The sequence below is a fragment of the Amia ocellicauda genome, chromosome 5, assembly GCF_036373705.1.
Source record: "Amia ocellicauda isolate fAmiCal2 chromosome 5, fAmiCal2.hap1, whole genome shotgun sequence".
Lineage (NCBI taxonomy): Eukaryota > Metazoa > Chordata > Actinopteri > Amiiformes > Amiidae > Amia > Amia ocellicauda.
This window is the reverse complement of record NC_089854.1, coordinates 34,981,659-34,998,797: the sequence shown is the minus strand read 5'-3', so window position 1 is coordinate 34,998,797 and position 17,139 is coordinate 34,981,659. Positions and strand designations below refer to the sequence as shown.

General features: G+C 37.4%; 3 protein-coding genes across 3 annotated transcripts; 2 read left to right on the top strand and 1 right to left on the bottom strand.

Moving 5' to 3' along the window:
* Positions 1 to 253: 253 nt before the first annotated feature.
* Positions 254 to 10,797, bottom strand: LOC136750121 (aldo-keto reductase family 1 member B1). The gene is made up of 10 exons (XM_066704921.1): positions 10,347 to 10,797; positions 8,984 to 9,151; positions 5,534 to 5,650; positions 4,849 to 4,926; positions 4,615 to 4,737; positions 4,229 to 4,335; positions 3,836 to 3,917; positions 1,768 to 1,851; positions 1,184 to 1,266; positions 254 to 747 (listed from the first exon to the last, which is right to left on the bottom strand). The coding sequence occupies exons 1-10, from the start codon at positions 10,410 to 10,412 to the stop codon at positions 705 to 707; spliced, it is 951 nt and encodes a 316-aa protein (XP_066561018.1). The 5' UTR covers positions 10,413 to 10,797; the 3' UTR covers positions 254 to 704.
* A 582-nt stretch (positions 10,798 to 11,379) lies between these two features.
* Positions 11,380 to 14,288, top strand: stmp1 (short transmembrane mitochondrial protein 1). The gene is made up of 3 exons (XM_066704922.1): positions 11,380 to 11,619; positions 13,256 to 13,309; positions 13,752 to 14,288. The coding sequence occupies exons 1-3, from the start codon at positions 11,605 to 11,607 to the stop codon at positions 13,824 to 13,826; spliced, it is 144 nt and encodes a 47-aa protein (XP_066561019.1). The 5' UTR covers positions 11,380 to 11,604; the 3' UTR covers positions 13,827 to 14,288.
* Positions 14,289 to 15,419: 1,131 nt separating this feature from the next.
* coa6 (cytochrome c oxidase assembly factor 6) lies at positions 15,420 to 17,127 on the top strand. The gene is made up of 3 exons (XM_066704918.1): positions 15,420 to 15,524; positions 16,175 to 16,344; positions 16,535 to 17,127. Exons 2-3 carry the CDS (start codon positions 16,201 to 16,203, stop codon positions 16,628 to 16,630), a joined length of 240 nt encoding a protein of 79 aa, XP_066561015.1. The 5' UTR covers positions 15,420 to 15,524; positions 16,175 to 16,200; the 3' UTR covers positions 16,631 to 17,127.
* The last annotated feature ends 12 nt before the right edge of the window (positions 17,128 to 17,139 follow it).

Genomic DNA, 17,139 nt, shown 5'->3' with positions numbered 1-17,139 from the left:
CAGGACAGCTGTTCCTCTTAACTGGGAGGCACAGGAAGTGCTGGAAGTGTCAGTCTAGACTAAATGAATTAAGAAGCCTCCTAAAATAGACTTGATTGTAAATAGTTGTTACATACACTGTAAGTGAATGTCTTCAGAATTATACATTTTACAGGTGATTATGTACACAATCTATTCACATATTGGGTGAGTGTGGTCTGCTGGGATCATTGGAGGCCCAATCTAAAAACATGAATGATACAGCATTCTGAAACTGTTTTAACTGCATATTTATTCTGACAATGAATACAAATAACACTATCTTTACTAATATAACTGGCTCAATCCGATACAATCTGTTCAGACCCCCTGGGATTGAACCCACAACCATCTGATCCAGAGTCCACTGCCTAACCATTACTCCACACTGCTCTCTTCTAACAAATGCAAGATTTCAGCACCATTATAGATTGTATTAGTATATTAGAAATCAACTTGTTAAAAGGATGATCAGCATTTCCATCCTCTATGCATTTTGAGGAGTGTATACATTAGGAAACAGCCAATTTGTAAACTCATACCCAGAAACTTTTCCACCATATACCACTAATAAGATTTCAGATACACGCCTACATTTCAAAAGCTAGAAATAAGTATACAGATGCATCACAAACACACCCCAGCCAGCTAGAAAAGCTGCAACACTGGTTCTCCAGCGCATGTCATCAGTACTCTGTGTTGAAGGGATAGTCCTGGTGCTTCACACTCCTAAGGGAAAAAGTAAATGGAATAGAAATTAAATCTGTACCAGAAATATTTCAGAGAGAGCCTTCTCATCACAGCTGTGAGTGGTTTACCAGTGGAACAAGTGTGGGCACTTACTGCTCATGCCTAGCCTTCATGCTCCAGAGAGTTAAACACAATGTCATTCACTATTGTGGAGCTTTATTCATTTTTTCTACTATGATTAGAATTATAGTATTAATAATAATAATAATAATATTATAAGACTTTAAATAATTTAATTTCAAACTGAAATCTGTGAGCCAATTTTACAGAAGACTTCTAGACTAATGTTCAGTTTCTATCCTTATCAACAACCTTTATGGCAAAAAGTAAGCAAATGAGATTCAGCTATGGGATTTCATTTAATGCACAAAGAGGAGTCATCTATTGATCTCTTTTACTCAGTCACAAAACTTACCACTGCATTGGACAGACCCTCCAGTCTCTATTGAAGCTGAGAATAGTTTTAATGTCTTCATCATCCAGTTTAAAATCAAAGATCTGCCGATAGAAGACAATAACTGTACCACATCGTACAAATCTCCAGAAGTACACATACTGTACAATACACTGAAGAGATTCAGACTGACTCAAACTTCCTCCATTTCAGTTCAGCCTTTATACAGTTTTCCAATACTTTGGAGTGAATGTGAATCAAAGAGGACTTTTTGATCTTATAGATTGATTATTAATACTGAAAGAGACCTTACACTGAAAAAGTTATTAGACTTAGATATAGAATAACAGTATACATTAAAGTTATTCAGACTTAGACTGAAAAAGTCTAATAAAACGACTGCAGAAACTGGGATCTGAGGATTCCTATTGAGTAGGATGATTACATCTCCTTTTCAGACACCTGTATAGCTTATGGTGTCTTACACTGCTCAGTCTTAGCAGTGATCCCAACTCTGAATTTATCACCTCATGTAGCTGAGTTGGTCGCAATTTTAACAACTAATCCGGTAACATCCAGGACCCCTCCAATTCATTCTTAGTTACCTTTAAATTCTCCTCAATGCGCTGGGGGGTGATGGATTTAGGGATGGCAATGACATTCCTCTGGATCTGAAAGCGGAGCAAAACCTGAAAACAAACACAATCATTAAGATCTCCTTTCCAAACCAGTTTTAGATCATCATGGGAGGAAAACACACAGAATGGGATGAGTGGAAATGTAGAAACCTTAAAACAGATATCTAGATCCAGTTCTAGCTAGCCTCTCTATTCTCATTTGAACACACATTTGAAAATAACAATTTATACATGAATGGAAGCTATATTACCCATCATGTTTTTTTTTGGTAGCTATAGTAACATAAATGGTGTAATAAGTTCAAGTATGTTCTTGAATAATCCCACAGAGTCAACATCAGAAGCATGACTCGGAAGTAATTTCCAGACTAGTGTGTGAAGGGATGTGGGAAAAAAAAAAATTATATATATGCGCATATACACATACACACACACTACTGGCCAAAAGTTATAGAACACCCCCATTTGTCCAGTTTTTATTGAAATGTAAGCAGTTAACCTGAATAACCTGAAATGGTACAAAGGTAAGCTGTAAACTGCCAGGTTTAAAAAAAAAAAGGTTAGGTTACCAAAAACTGAAAAGTAATGTACATTTCAGAGTTATATACTGTTTTACTACACCCTCTTAAGCATTATTTGGCAGCTCCTGTGCACAGAGGTTACACTGTATTTGTACAATAGTTCACATCGTTTGAAAGCTTATTCTCTTGGCTACCAGTGCGTTTCATTCTCAAACACATCTGATTTACAGTTTCCATGTTGCCTGCTGTCATTCAGAGCCCGGGGAGTAAATGCGCAGTCTGCTCTGGGGGGGGGGTGTCTCAGCAGTGAAGAGTACACATGGGATTGAAGTTAAATTAAAATTATTTGTTCTATGCTTTAATTTCAGAGTACATTGAGACATTAAACTGCGTACATTTCAATGAAAACTGGAAAAATGTAGGTGTTCTAAAACTTATACTGTACTAGAGTGAACTGGGTGGGACTGGGAAAGTTTTAATAATAAAGCTCTTGGGACAGGCAAGAATGGGATTTAAGTTTCTGGTAATGGGTAAGAACAGGACCTTATGCTGAAACAGAAGTCAGGCCTCAGACTTGTTACTGGGCAAAGAATGTGATAGAATGATGTATGTGCAGGATGTGCAAGCTAAGCTTTTGAATTTGTTATACATTTTCCACAGTGCAAGAAATGAGGAACTAAACTATATGATCACCATATTTGCAAATGTGTAGATACATGCTCACTTGAGCCACTTCCTATAAGAACTCAGAGAACTTGCATGAAGAGAACTTGCCTTCTCTCCTGCAGCTGCAGTAATAAAGCGTAGTTTTTAACCCAAACATGAAGTGAAGCTTAATTTCTTCGACAATTAATTGAAGTAATTTGCTTATTTGACTTTTAAAATTGTGTATTAAGTGATTCCTTGATAAGATAAGTTCCATATACAATTATATACTTGACTTAAAATGTACTAAAATGTATCTACTGTTTAAAATGTAAAGGCTCCGATTTAAGAAAGTTCAATTAAGGGTTCAATTAAGTAAATCAAGAGCTCGGTTGGAACAAAAACCAGCAGGGTAGGTGGTACTCCACGACCAGGGTTAAGAACCACTGCTTTAAACTAATTTCCACTTGTAACCTCAGTGAACCCAAATTCCACGTTACTACTCTAAGATGACCCCCAACAAGAGAGACCATTGATCTAGTCTTACATAGTTGGACACCAAAACTCCCTCTGTGCAGGTTACTGGAACACCTGAATTACAGAAAATAGAAACTTACCATGGTCTAGCAACCAGCAGCAGAGCTGTGAGGCGAGGAGCATACTGACTGAAGCAAGTATGGATTAAAGTAATAAAGCCATGTCAACTGTGAACGCTGCCTCATTTTCAACAGGCAGGCTGTATTGTAGTTCCTAATGTGATACAAAATAATTGATTTCTTAAAACTATTACCGATTCCTTTTGTGGAGACCCATCCAAAATAATACAGTCACATTTACAGTCCAACGTCGAGGGACCTCTATTCATCTACCTGCGCTGTGGACTTCTTGTGCTTCTCAGCAATGGCCTTGATATTTGGATCTTCCAGCAGGGAAGGATCTTCTGGTTTGGCCCTGTGAGATACAAATGCAATTCCTCTTAGTAATCTTAAGGGCAAAGGCTTTACACCAAAAAGCCACCCCACCCCACTCCAGCATCCCTGGTGAATGCTGCTCAATCTTGCCATGACTCTAGATTCAAACCAGCGCTGTCAGACCTGCAGGATCACCCTGTGCAGTGACAGGAGAGTTTCAGCTGGTGAGCTGCTTGGGAACCACAGCATTGATGTCTCAACACTGGCCATGATTGTCGTCTCTCCTTTCAGAGCAGGAGGATCACACTCTGATCTAGTCGTACGTAGTCTGACACCTTAGTAGAAACTTACCATGGTCTATCTGGAGACCCTAGGGGACTGTAAGCCGTCACAGAGATCCCCTTCGATTGGCAATACCTTACGAGCTTTTCCTGAGTCAGGTATGGATGGGATTCAATCTGTCAAAGACAAGACACAGACAAATATTACATTTCATGCTTAGGTTTTTTGCTTTTTTTTTTGGGCAGGTGTTGTGCAGTGTTTTATGTACCTGTGGTTACACGGCATATGACAATAACTTCATTAATTAAAAAAAGTTTTGCAAAGCACTATAAAAGTGTAATCCCACAAGAAATTCAAATACATCGAGCATTTAAAATGAATGAACATATGAAACATTTTTTAAATTAGATAATTTTGTGAAAAGGGAAGACCAAATTAAATTAACAAAAACATACCTGGTTATTGGCAGGTTTGTACTTCAATCCAGGCTTGTTTAATAGAATTTCAATTTGGTCACGATTGAAGTTGGAAATCCCAATGGCCTTTACCATTCCCGCATCTACCAACTCCTCCATACCCTAAGACAAACAGGCCTCCGAGTCATTAATCCACACATGGAGTCACAAGGTCAATTAAACTTGTTTTAGGATTAAACTTTAGTAAAGACTTTAGTAAAGTGTTCTCCTCACCTCCCAGGCGTCTACAAAGCTGGTGTCATCCGCAATTACTAACTGGTTGTCATCCAGTGGGAACATTTCACTGCCAGCCTGCAACAGAGAGTGAAGGAAATAGTTTTGCTGGGAATTAACACTACGACACATGCCTTTAAATAAACAGGAAACCAATTATGTTTTATCACACAATGCTCAACACCATCACATACTACACTGTCATTATTAAGTTTTAAAATAAGTGGTTTTAAAACAGTTCACTCTTCTTGGATAATATTCAGTTGTGGGCTGACACCTGGCAGATGAAATTCAATGTGGACAAGTGCAAGGTATTACATGCAGGTAATAATAATGTCCACTATAATTACACTATGGGAGGAATAGAACCGGAATGTGCAAATCTGTTACGACAATTTCTAAGTTTCTAAGATTTAACCCATGTACCGAGACAAAATACGATAGAATAGCCACAACAGAGATGTGCAGTGTGCGAGATATATATATATATTTTAATCCCTAATAAACAGTGGCATCTGCCTTAGTGTATAGCCTACCATTCTACTGCAGCCTATGATTAAGTGTGAAACACTAGTATATTGTGCCCTAGTCTAGTTATTATAACAGCAGTATATTAAAAAAAAGACAGCCCATGCATTTCAAGAGCTTAATGAAAGAACAAGGGAACCTGGATCATATACCACACCTTGAATCCCATGGGCCAGTGCACAAGGTAGAGATCTAGGTAGTCCAGCTTAAGATCAGTTAGAGTCTTCTGACAGGCATCTTTAATCATGGTCTTGTCATGGAAGGTGCACCAAAGCTGTTGAGAAACAATTCCATTAAAATAACTGTGGGTTTAAAAACTACAATACTGACAGACTGGGGGAGAAAAGACATTCCATAAAATGAATCACTACAATCAAAACTAGGCAAAATATCCTACGGAACAGAGATCTTAAAAGTCTAGTGAGCAGTAACTCATAATGCAGATTAAAAAATAAAATCAGTTTTTCTAATACCTTTGTACACTTGTAAGGAACCATTAACTGAAACATGTGTGTTGTGAAGGGTGATGATAAATTGGAACATGTAAACAGGTAAATTGTAAATGTAATGATATGGTGTGTGCCTGTATTTCAGAGGTTACAGAAACTTGCTCTTCCTGAAAGCATAGAAAACATATGAAAAGCATATGAAAAAAGTTTCATACTAAAACTAACAGAAGCAGGATTTCACATGGCAAAGGCCGTGGTGGTAATGAGGAAACAGTTAAGTGAAACACAGAGAGGAAAAATAAGAAAAAAAAAGATGGCCAATGTGTAGCCTATCTGCTGAAGACATTAATTCTGCCAGCCTACCATCAACTTCACCTTTATCTTTGGAAAGAAAATACATTTTTCCACCGGAAAAAGTTGATGAACCCTCTCCCCCAATGATGCGTCATGTGATTTAAATGCAGAGATGTAAAAAGTACTTCAAGCTATACTTGAGTAAAAGTCAAAATACTCAAGTCAAGAACATACTCCAGTAAAAGTCTCCTATTCAAACAGTACTCAAGTAAAAGTAAAATAGTAGCTACTTTCAAGTATACTCAAGTACCAAAAGTTAAAGTTAAACCATGTAAATGTTACCTAGGCACAGATCTTGAAATTAATTTGTAATCAGTATTAACAAAGGGTAACATTGGGTGATAAACACACACGTCTTGACATATCAGATTTTTTTTAATCGATTATCTCAATCACCGGGTTTGAAGAGACCGAAACTTACAAAATATATAAAATTGATGTAGTCCATACGCATGACATCTTTGCTTTTATATAAAGTGTAACCATCCCAATGGACATGATTTCGGGACTTTTTTTCTCATATACAATTATGTAAAGAATGTATTATGCATATTATTTATCAATACTGTATATTTTATATACAGCGGTCACTAAAGTAGAGCTACTGCCATGTCCACTGATATCTTTCTAATGGATTTGTCCGTCGTTTAATTTACAATTATACAGTAACGGAAATGGCTGTACCTCACAAATTAACTGCTCGCTGTCCGTACGGTTTGTTATGGGGCGTGTGCATGTACTGTGCGCATCTCCTTTTCATTACTTTTGATTAGTTTACATTACTACGGTGGCCCTGAAGTGCAAAACACAAATGCAAGAAGAAAACCGCAACTGCAAAAAGAAAAACGCAAACAAAGAAAAACAATTGCAAAAAGAAAAACTAAAAACTAAAAACTAAAAGCAGAGCGCAAATGCAAAAGAAAGAACACAAATGCAAAAACAAAAAGAAAAACAAGACGAGAAACACAAAAACATCCGCCACACATAATTTCGAAGCCACCGCTGTTCCGGGGGACTGATTTCACATTAATGAAGAACATCTTGCTTTTATTAGCTCAACACTAAAACGTTACAGTTCACACAATTCTGCCTGTGTGTATGTGGGTCTGTATGTGTGTGCACATACATTTAATACATATGAGGACAGTCTTCACTGTAAACACTACAGGGAACACACACATAATTGGTGCAATGATTGAGTTAAGCTCTCCGTTTACACAGTGTTATTTCTGTTATTAAAAGTGATTTGGTCCCAGAGCTGGTATTTTTCTATATTAACAAATATATGTCTTGATCGAGATATGAAATTAGCCTACAGGACCTACATTTGTCGCTCTATGCAGTGCACCTCCACTTCTAATTATACTTCCCTGTAAAGAGTTTACAGTCAATAGAGTCATTATTTGTATTTTGTGTTTTTAATAAATGAAGCGAGAGTGACATTCAAAATAATCGTAATTCCAGGAGCCATCTGATTTCTGGGTCCTCATCAACACTCATACTTTATACTGAGCGTTTCTCTTGTGCACAGAGCGCACAGAGCAGAGAACAGAGACGTGACCAATGGCAGCGCTTCAATCCTGTGCAGCCGCCCATAATAGCGGCGGGGATGAAGAGGCGGGACGCGTTTTCTATTGGTAGGACTCTAGATGACACAATTCCATAATTAAAACAAACAAAAAAATGTTTTTGCGTTTCTCTTTTTGCATTTGTGTTCTTCCTTTTGCATTTGCGTTCTGCTTTTTGTGTTTCTCTTTTTGCAATTGCGTTGTTCATTTTGCAATTCTGTTTTTGTTTTTGTGTTTTTCTTTTTGCAATTGCATCTTTCTTTTTGCATTTGCGTTTTGCACTTCAGGGCCACCATACATTACTTCTGATTGGTCAGATTCTTTCCAGTCAGGCCAAAATACTCAAGAAAATAGACAGTTGCTATCTTAGCAATGCTAATTTTCGTAAAGCTGTGTTGAAGCTCCTATTGAAATAATGGCAGTTATACAATTTTCCCTGGCGTCCAGTGTGTAACACCAACAGACAGTTCCTTATTTAATGGGTGAATATATAACTCAGTATTTTAAAAAAACAAACAATAGTTACTCTTACATAATTATTTAAAAGAATGTTTGGGAATGTGAAACCACATTAGTCACATCAAACCCGTTCACCCAGGAAATTCACGGCCATAGCCTCTTGGCCAATAAGTCTCTCTGATCTACAGATCTCGATTATAGAAGAGATTCAGCTGGAAAGATGTGCAGATGAAGTATGTAATGGCACTCCTCTATTCACAGGACCAAGCACGAGGTTAAAGAAAAGGCTTGAGCTTTAACTGCCATTTTAATGTGGAACACATCAGCCTAATTTAATTAACTCAGGCTTTTTAGGGTAGATATTTTGGTTTTTGTTCTCTAAAGAGTATGACCAACTGTCTCTCATGAGATCTTCACAAGGTTACAAGATTACAACATCAACACTCTGTCTTCCAATAGCAGATATGCTGTAGGACTGTGCTTAATTGCTCTGTGCAGTAAGTCTACGGTGAAGAACAGGGCGGTTCATATTTGCTTTGTGGGCTTATGTGGACAGTGTTCAATTACTCAGCACTGCAACTGGTGCATGACTTGGCAATTTCTAGGGATCTAATCTAAAAACAAAACAAAAAAAACTTCTCCAAAAAGATTGCAGTAATCTGTAAATGAATTGATAGTATAGGGGGTTACATGCTAACACAAGCAGAAGCACGAGGACAAAACAACTGCCTCCTTTCGCAACAGTCTCATGACCAGCAGTCTCACAGGACTCTTTACCTTGCTGACAATGAAAAGGTCCTCTCTCTTCACAGTTCCATCCTTGATCTTGTGCTGAATGCCTTCTCCCACTTCATTCTCGTTCTCATAGACATAGGCACAGTCGATGTGCCGATAACCAGCAGCTATGGCGGCTTTCACAGCTTCAGTCACTTTGCCTGGGGGAGACTAGCAATGAAGTAAAATACAAAATTTAAGCCAGTGCAAAATTCTGATCAGCAGCCAAATGCCAGCATTGATGGAGTGTTATACATAAGCATCCCATGTCATATGAGCGGAGTGTGACTCCATAGTTCAGGGATAACAGCACAGAAAACATTGTCCGTCTCTCAGGCCCACGGGACCCCTCTAGTACTGTGACAGCAAATCTAAAGAAGCCACAAGAACTAGCTACTCTTTGGGCTCTAGAAACTGCAACAATTGCATTGCTGTTCTTTTGCCCTTTAATTAAAAGCAGTCTCTTCTAGAGTTGCAGTGGCTGTAAAGGCCATGAGTGAATATACACAATACGAGGTATATTTATGATAGTATGGCACAGGAATTCATTGGCAAGCTTCCATCCATTTATTATACACCAACATAAATGTAAGCCGAATTAATCATGACCAATAACTACTAAGTTATTAGTACCTTATACTGTTCCTGAATAGAACCGCTTGTGGGTTTTTAAGCAGGAGAGATTCAGTTCCCTTAGCTTGTCAGTACAATAACCAGTCGCCCGAGAACTGGGACAAATCTGCTTGCTCTCCATACTCTCCCAGCAGCAGCAAACCCCTTCTGGAGCAGAGGTGACCAAAGTGCACAGAATATTCTACATCCATTCCACATCTGTCTGTCATAACTGGGTGATATTTAAGATTTAGCTCCTGTTTAACAGTGCTTTAAATCAGAGACTACCACAGTGTTTTTGGAAAACAATTCATTCTGAAGAAACTACATAAGAAAATTACAACATACACGACGGAAAGGGTTAAATAAATCATATGCATATACTTTTGCTTCCTTCTTCTTCTTCTTTTCTATTTTAACGTGACTTAGCAGTTGCGTTTTATTGGATTTTCCCCATTTACTATGTAGCAGTGTCCTATGTAAAGTTGACTCACCCCGATCTGATTTTAAATCTAGAAAGTATTATTGAAAGGAAAACCGTGATAACTATATTGAATTTCACACTTGGTGTCTTATTTCAACATGTTCCATATGACTGTGTGTGTAACCTATATAATTAAATTACTAGATTTGCTTTCACTCTTGCTGTAGCAATCTTGGGACTTGGTCAAAACGAGTATAAAAGAGTCAAGAACTATTATAAACTTGATTTCATAACAATTTCATAACATTTTCTAAAATAATGCATGCTTACCTTCCACGTCCCGAGACCCAGAATTGGCATTTTTGCGCCAGTGTTTAGCACCACTTCAGTTGCCATCGTAAATAAGGACTTGTTCAAGTTGAATAAGGGTAATGAAATAAAGAAAGAAATTAAACTGTGACTACAGACCACAAGGCAGCTGCCGTACTCGCCCACAGTGGACAACTATGAATGTAACGCAAAGCCAGTTAAAGACAGCCTGCTTCGTACGGTGGCCACTAGGACCAAAAGAGGCTTGATTATAATGAAATCACAGGAGCGATCAGATTACCAATCAGAGAGCTGTCGAGGCCATTGCTATTGCCATACTTCTTGATACGTTATCGGTCAATATAAAAAAGTAAAGTATTTTAATGGTTTATCTCGATCTCGTTGTTTCTGTATCTTGTAGGGTTGTTAACGATCGCATGTTCTACCTTTCACTGTACTTTTCCACGATTTGCACTAACATTATATGCGGGTGAGGGGCGGCCCTGTATGCAAACCAAATGGGGGCTGTGGTTACCAGATCGAAACAAGACCAGCCCACCTCCGGTTCTACACCCAGGGGCAAGAGCAGCCCCGATATACCAGGATAATGAATTACGCTGTCAGAAATAGAAATCCCCTAAATAAGGCACATCCCACACAAGTAAGTGAAAGCCAAGGAGACAGGTATAAGAAAAGAAAGATTTATGGAAGGCAAGTTGCAGTACTGCTGGTGAAACTACATCTCAAATGCCTTTTATATCTCACATTAGTTTTATTTTAGTAGCGTAATAGTTTGCTGCAATATTAAACATTATTGGAAAAAATTGGCTATTAAATAAAAGTAGAATATTTAACAATATTAAAATAAACTCACATCATTTGTTTAATTTCAGTTTAATTAAATACAATCTTGTTATTGTCTTCTACATGTATTATATGTTATCTTTTTTAATTCAATACAATTAATGTAGTTTTATAATACACATATTTTCAGAATTTCTCATAGAGGAACTTAATAGGTGTCGTTTTATAAGTGCGACGCTGACGTCACAAAGAAGAGTCAGAAACTTTGCCCTTTCGATGGGGTAATAGAAGACACGCCCGGAATAATCTAAGTACTGTATACATTCATCATTTAACTATATGCCGAGAAAGACAGATACTTTTGATCTACAGATACAATTGTATAAAATGCGTAGTTTTTAAATCTGGGAACCAATCAGGAAGACTGTACTGTACTCTTTACGAAAAACTACGGAACACCTTTAAAAGAGGAAACATGCTACAGTTTTTGGTAAGTAGTCCTCTAAATTGAATACTCATAATTATTCGTCACATGTTTTTTAATGTTTTATTATAATCTAACTCAAAATAATTAATTCATTTATACAAGCATATCATATTTAGTCATATTTGAATAGGCTGCGATTACTTTTTTAATGTATCATTTTAATAATGAACTGAGTTTAAAAACTATTTATTTATTGGGGTTTATTAGTCGTTTTGTAAATTTGAGAGAACAACAACGATTTTCTGAAAATCCTTGTCTGTTAGCTATTTCATAAATGTCGCTGTAGCAGTGCTGGGTGATGTACAGAGCATTTTGTGGTAGTTTGAAAAATACACTTGATGGACGATATCATGATCTAGTATTTCTACTCTTATATGAACATTCAGATAAACCATTTTGGTTTCATGTTACTCAGGTGAAGCAGAAACACGTCCCATAGTTACGTGAGAATTGCTCATTTTGTATCTATCTATCTATCTATCTATCTATCTATCTATCTATATATATATATATATATATATATATATATATATATATATATACACACACACACACACACACACACCAATCAGCCATAACATTATGACCACATGCCTAATATTGTGTAGGTCCCAAAACAGCCCTGACCCGTCGAGCCATGGACTCCACTAGACCTCTGAAGGTGTGCTGTGGTATCTGGCACCAAGACGTTAGCAGCAGATCCTTTAAGTCCTGTAAGTTGCGAGGTGGGGCCTCCATGGATCGGACTTGTTTGTCCAGCACATCCCACAGATGCTCGATTGGATTGAGATCTGGGGAATTTGGAGGCCAAGTCAACACCCTGAACTCGTGATTCATCAGACCAGGCCACCTTCTTCCATTGCTCCGTGGTCCAGTTCTGATGCTGATGCTGATGTAGGTGCTTTCGGCAGTGGACAGGGGTCAGCATGGGCACCCTGACTGGTCTGCGGCTACGCAGCCCCATACGCAACAAACTGTGTGTTCTGACACCTTTCTATCAGAACCAGCATTCACTTTTTCAGCAATTTGAGCTACAGTAGCTCGTCTGTTGGATCGGACCACACGGGCCAGCCTTCACTCCCAGTCGTCTACCCATCTCAATTTGGCCCTTGTCAAAGTCGCTCAGATCCTTACGCTTGCCCATTTTTCCTGCTTCTAACACATCAACTTTGAGGACAAAATGTTCACTTGCTGCCTAATATATCCCAACCACTGACAGGTGCCATGATAACGAGATTATCAGTGTCATTCACTTCACCTGTCAGTGGTCATAATGTTATGGCTGATCGGTGTGTATATATATATATATATATATATATATATATATATATATATATATATATATTGCTGGAATTAACTTAGTCATATCCCTCTAGTACAATACTTGTGTGTCAGGCAGAAGTTATGTGAGGTGGCATTTGGGGCACAAGTCATCAATATGTACAGCACTATAATGAAACTCATGCACTGCTGATGTGTCCATCATATAAGGAAGTGCAGTATAAATAATATGTACAATAATAATTGTAACACCTTGTACTTGAGGTGTCAGTGACATATCTGTGGATGATACTAGGTTTAGGACATTTGTTGTGCTTTGCTTAATCTCAATAATAATCCTCTGTGCCCTGGATTGTAGGTGGGCTTTACCCTGGGGAATGTGGTCGGGATGTACCTAGCACAGAACTACGAGGTAAGGATGTTTAATTTCACATTTTGGTCTTGGATCTCATTTTAGGTACAGTTTTACAGGTGAATATATGAAAAATATATAGTATTTATTATTCTTAATTATTATTCTTTGTAATTTGTATTTTTAATTTGTACTTATAAATACAAACAAGATATTGTTATGCATGTGAGTATTTCTAACAGTAATTTTACTAAACACTTGATAATACATTTTCCTTTCCTTTGAAGAGGGCATAATTTAACTATGTTGGCAATAGATTGTAGTTAGGGCTGTCTGCTCTAACCTTACCTGTTGCCCATACTTACCTTTCAGTCAGTAATTATGGTTAATGGATGTCCATTTCTCTGTGAAGTGATTTTAAATAATATTTAGAACGCATACCTTCATACCACTGTCTTAAATTCAATTTAGTTTTGTTATCAGAAAACATTTTTAATTTCAGGTCCCTAATATTTCAAAGAAGATAGAGGATTTCAAACGAGATGTGGAAGCAAAGAAGAAACCCCCGGGGTCTTGAGAAAGAAGACTTCCATCAGGGATGGGGGTGGGGGGGCAATATGTTGGAAGGAAGGATTAAAAAGCATATATACAATTGTGTTGGACATTAAACCCCCTTTTGCTGGCTTCTAAATGTTGTTTATGCTTGTCCTTTCTTCAAGTAAAGCCACATCCCCAGGGTGTCAGAAGCATAAGGATAAGACCTCAGGTGGCAGAAAGTGCATTTGCAGAGAAAAAGCTTTTGGGTAGAGAAGACATCATGAATGCCTTTGTATTGATGCGCATAGAGATTGCTATTGCAGGGTGCATATATCCAGACATTAGATATTGATATTAACTTGCTTTTTCAGAGTATTGTTGTTCAGGGAAGCTTAGATTGTTTAATACATATTCATAGAACCTCTTTAATCTTTTGTTAAACTATATTTCTTAAAAAATAACTTTTTATTTACAATAAACCTGGATTTTCTTTTGGATTTGATTTATTTGTGTACTTGTTTTCTTTGTTTCTACTTTTAGTATTTTACTTAATCAAAGTAGACCATTGGTATTGTGGTGTTCATAGGAGTTCATACAACAGCTAAAAATGAACTCTTATTATCATGTAATAAAATGTATTTAATCACTATCTTCATATAATGTAAACTGCAACATCAATATCACCTTTTCTTTTATTTCAAAGTGGCTTTTTGGTCAAATTTAATTAGACCATAACTTATGTCACAGAAATTATATTTTCAGTTTTATTATATTATTATGGTTCATACATTTATGATTAATATCCATTGGTTTGTGCCCAAGACCTAGAAAAATGTAATAGTGTTTTCTGGAAAAAATGTCTGTCAAGAAATGATATTCTCGTGAAACCTAACATGTGGAGATGGGTTCATGAGGTAGAAAAAAATGGCTGATTCATTTTCTTTTGGCTTTGGATTTTAAAGTAATTTAATTTAATTACAAACCACCCATTGTCCTTTTTTTTCTTGCATGACTAGAGTATGAGTAGAGTGTTTACATTTTATGTTCTACATGAGTCAGTCAAGGAGTTACACAAGTGGGCATCAAATTAGTGGAAAACAACTGGGCCAAGAATTGAAATAATCATGAGTAACTGCAGAGAAGCTATAAGCCCAGTGGAATGAATGGCAATATGCCTCAGGTTCGTTTTTGATAATTATAATAAATCAAGCTATTTATATACAGAATAGAAACTTGAATACCACCCGGCAGTCACCGCAGACCTCTTTCAGTATATTACTGAATGGAGCAGTGATGTTGCACTGTATTGTCATGTCTTAATAATAATAATAATAATAATATAATTACTAATTTTATTTCGTATTTTAGTTCTAATGAAAGACATGCTAATACAATATCCTTGCTAGTCTAGCCTCGGTGTCAGGCGAGGATGTCATCCAGCCCAGCTGGTGGCAGCACTGACCTGTGAAAAGACGGACAGAAGTGACATAAATGTATCTAAAGTTGGGACTCGTCTGTGTCGCGCAGATTTGCGCTGCTCCGCCAATGGGATCAATGGAATTCTGCACATCTGCGCAGACATGCGGACATCTGCTCTACACGAACGAGACCTTTTTTTGGTCCAATCCGCGACGAGAGAGCGCTAAAAAGTACTTCCGGGATCTTGTCCTCAATGTGGGTCATGTAGTGAAGGAAAACATGGATTCAGTTCGTACAATATAGTTTTCAATTATTTGTGGTAAGTAAAGTAAAAATGCAATGTTATTTAAATCGCTTCATAAAGATAAGACCATTAGGGAAATACAACGCCATCATCTTGCTTCAGAAGAGTTGCTTACATTTACCTTACCGGTAGTCAATCCAGTGAAATTTGTATTTTTTTACATTTAATAAGTATTATATATATATATATATATATATATATATATATATATATATATATATATATATATATATATATGTAATTGACAATGCCAAATCTGCCAATAAGTATTCCTGTGATGTACGAGCATCATGGATATCCTATGTGAAAGAAAGAGGCAGGTGATTCCTTGAAAATTGACCCTTGTAATATATACAGAATAAGTGTGCTTTCTTGAACTCTTTGAAAGCTCCATTTTATTACGATTTATTTCTTATGAAACCGACAAGAATATATATACATGATTTCGAAACAACAATTTTGTGTATCAATTTTGAGATTATTAATTTTAAGACATAGCTGGATCTGACTGCACTTACATAGATATTTTAGCTTATTGTACTCAGCCCTTGAATTTAATACTACTACTACTAACTACTAATGTATCACATTGTCCCAGATATTTCCAGTACAGTTAACCTCAGAAAATAAAGATTTCAAACTCCCACTCCCTTTTTGTGTTCCAGGAAAGATTTTGCAAAAACCTCACGCAATGTCAGCTCCAAATGCAGAAGAGAGGCGGGTTTGCTGGCGGGCGAGAGATGAGTTATGGCGATGCCTGGATGAGAATGAGGATAAAGGGACACACTGCGAGAAGCTGCGAAAGCAGTTTGAGTCCAGCTGTCCAGCTCAGTGGGTATGTCAGGACGGATGAAGTGAAGACCTTTTGGCATAAAACACACATTGTGACATCCATCCTGTTTTTTTGTGTCATCACTTGCAATGACACAAAAAAACAGGATGGAGGTCACAATGTGTACCCTAGGGCCACAACCCAGCCACTACACAGCACAAATACTTTCTAAAAATATTTATCTTTGTTGCAGGTGAAATATTTCAATAAACGAAGAGACTTTTTGAAGTACAAGGAAAGGATTCAAACAGAGGGGTTTGAGCCTGTGGACCAGTCTACCAAATTATAGTACCATCTGTGGAGGAAAGGAGTGCGGTATAGAGGAGACGCTCTTAGTCACCATAACCCGTTTATGCGCTGTATGAGAGGTCAAAGCACGTGTTAGTGGTTTGTGCTTTTTCACCAGAGAACACTTTACTTGAGACGGCCATCCTTTCAGACTCTTGATCTCAGAACTGGCAACAGAAATTCTTGTACTTTTGGTACTTGAACCTGTGATTATTTAAATAATTGAAGGGCTTGTTGTAGAGGGGTCCTGCAGGGGGGTTGACTGGAAGTGTTGCATGGTCACATGGCCTGGACATGTCCCATTTCTTATTGGGAAGGGGGCTGGTTTTGTAACAAAAAGTCATGCTCCTTTAATGTTCTTCCTTCCAGAAAACCACTGATAATTTAGGAATTTAACTTGGTCAACCAGCAACAGGACAGAGTGCTTGATCAATGCAATGTCAGTTTGCTTTAATGAAGCTGTTTCCTACCAGAATATACATTAAAGAACTAATGCTATTACATGCCTAT

Bases quoted from the DNA above. Each gene is read 5' to 3' on its own strand.
- LOC136750121 (XM_066704921.1), bottom strand. From the start codon at position 10,412: ATGGCAACTGAAGTGGTGCTAAACACTGGCGCAAAAATGCCAATTCTG. The intron at 5,651-8,983 runs GTAAAGAGTCCT...GTTTCTCAACAG, and splicing joins ACCTTTTCATTGTCAGCAAG to CTTTGGTGCACCTTCCATGA. The intron at 4,927-5,533 runs GTGTGGTATATG...TCTCTGTTGCAG, and splicing joins ACTGGCCCATGGGATTCAAG to GCTGGCAGTGAAATGTTCCC.
- stmp1 (XM_066704922.1), top strand. The intron at 13,310-13,751 runs GTAAGGATGTTT...TTTTAATTTCAG, and splicing joins ACCTAGCACAGAACTACGAG to GTCCCTAATATTTCAAAGAA.
- coa6 (XM_066704918.1), top strand. From the start codon at position 16,201: ATGTCAGCTCCAAATGCAGAAGAGAGGCGGGTTTGCTGGCGGGCGAGA. The intron at 16,345-16,534 runs GTATGTCAGGAC...TCTTTGTTGCAG, and splicing joins CCAGCTGTCCAGCTCAGTGG to GTGAAATATTTCAATAAACG.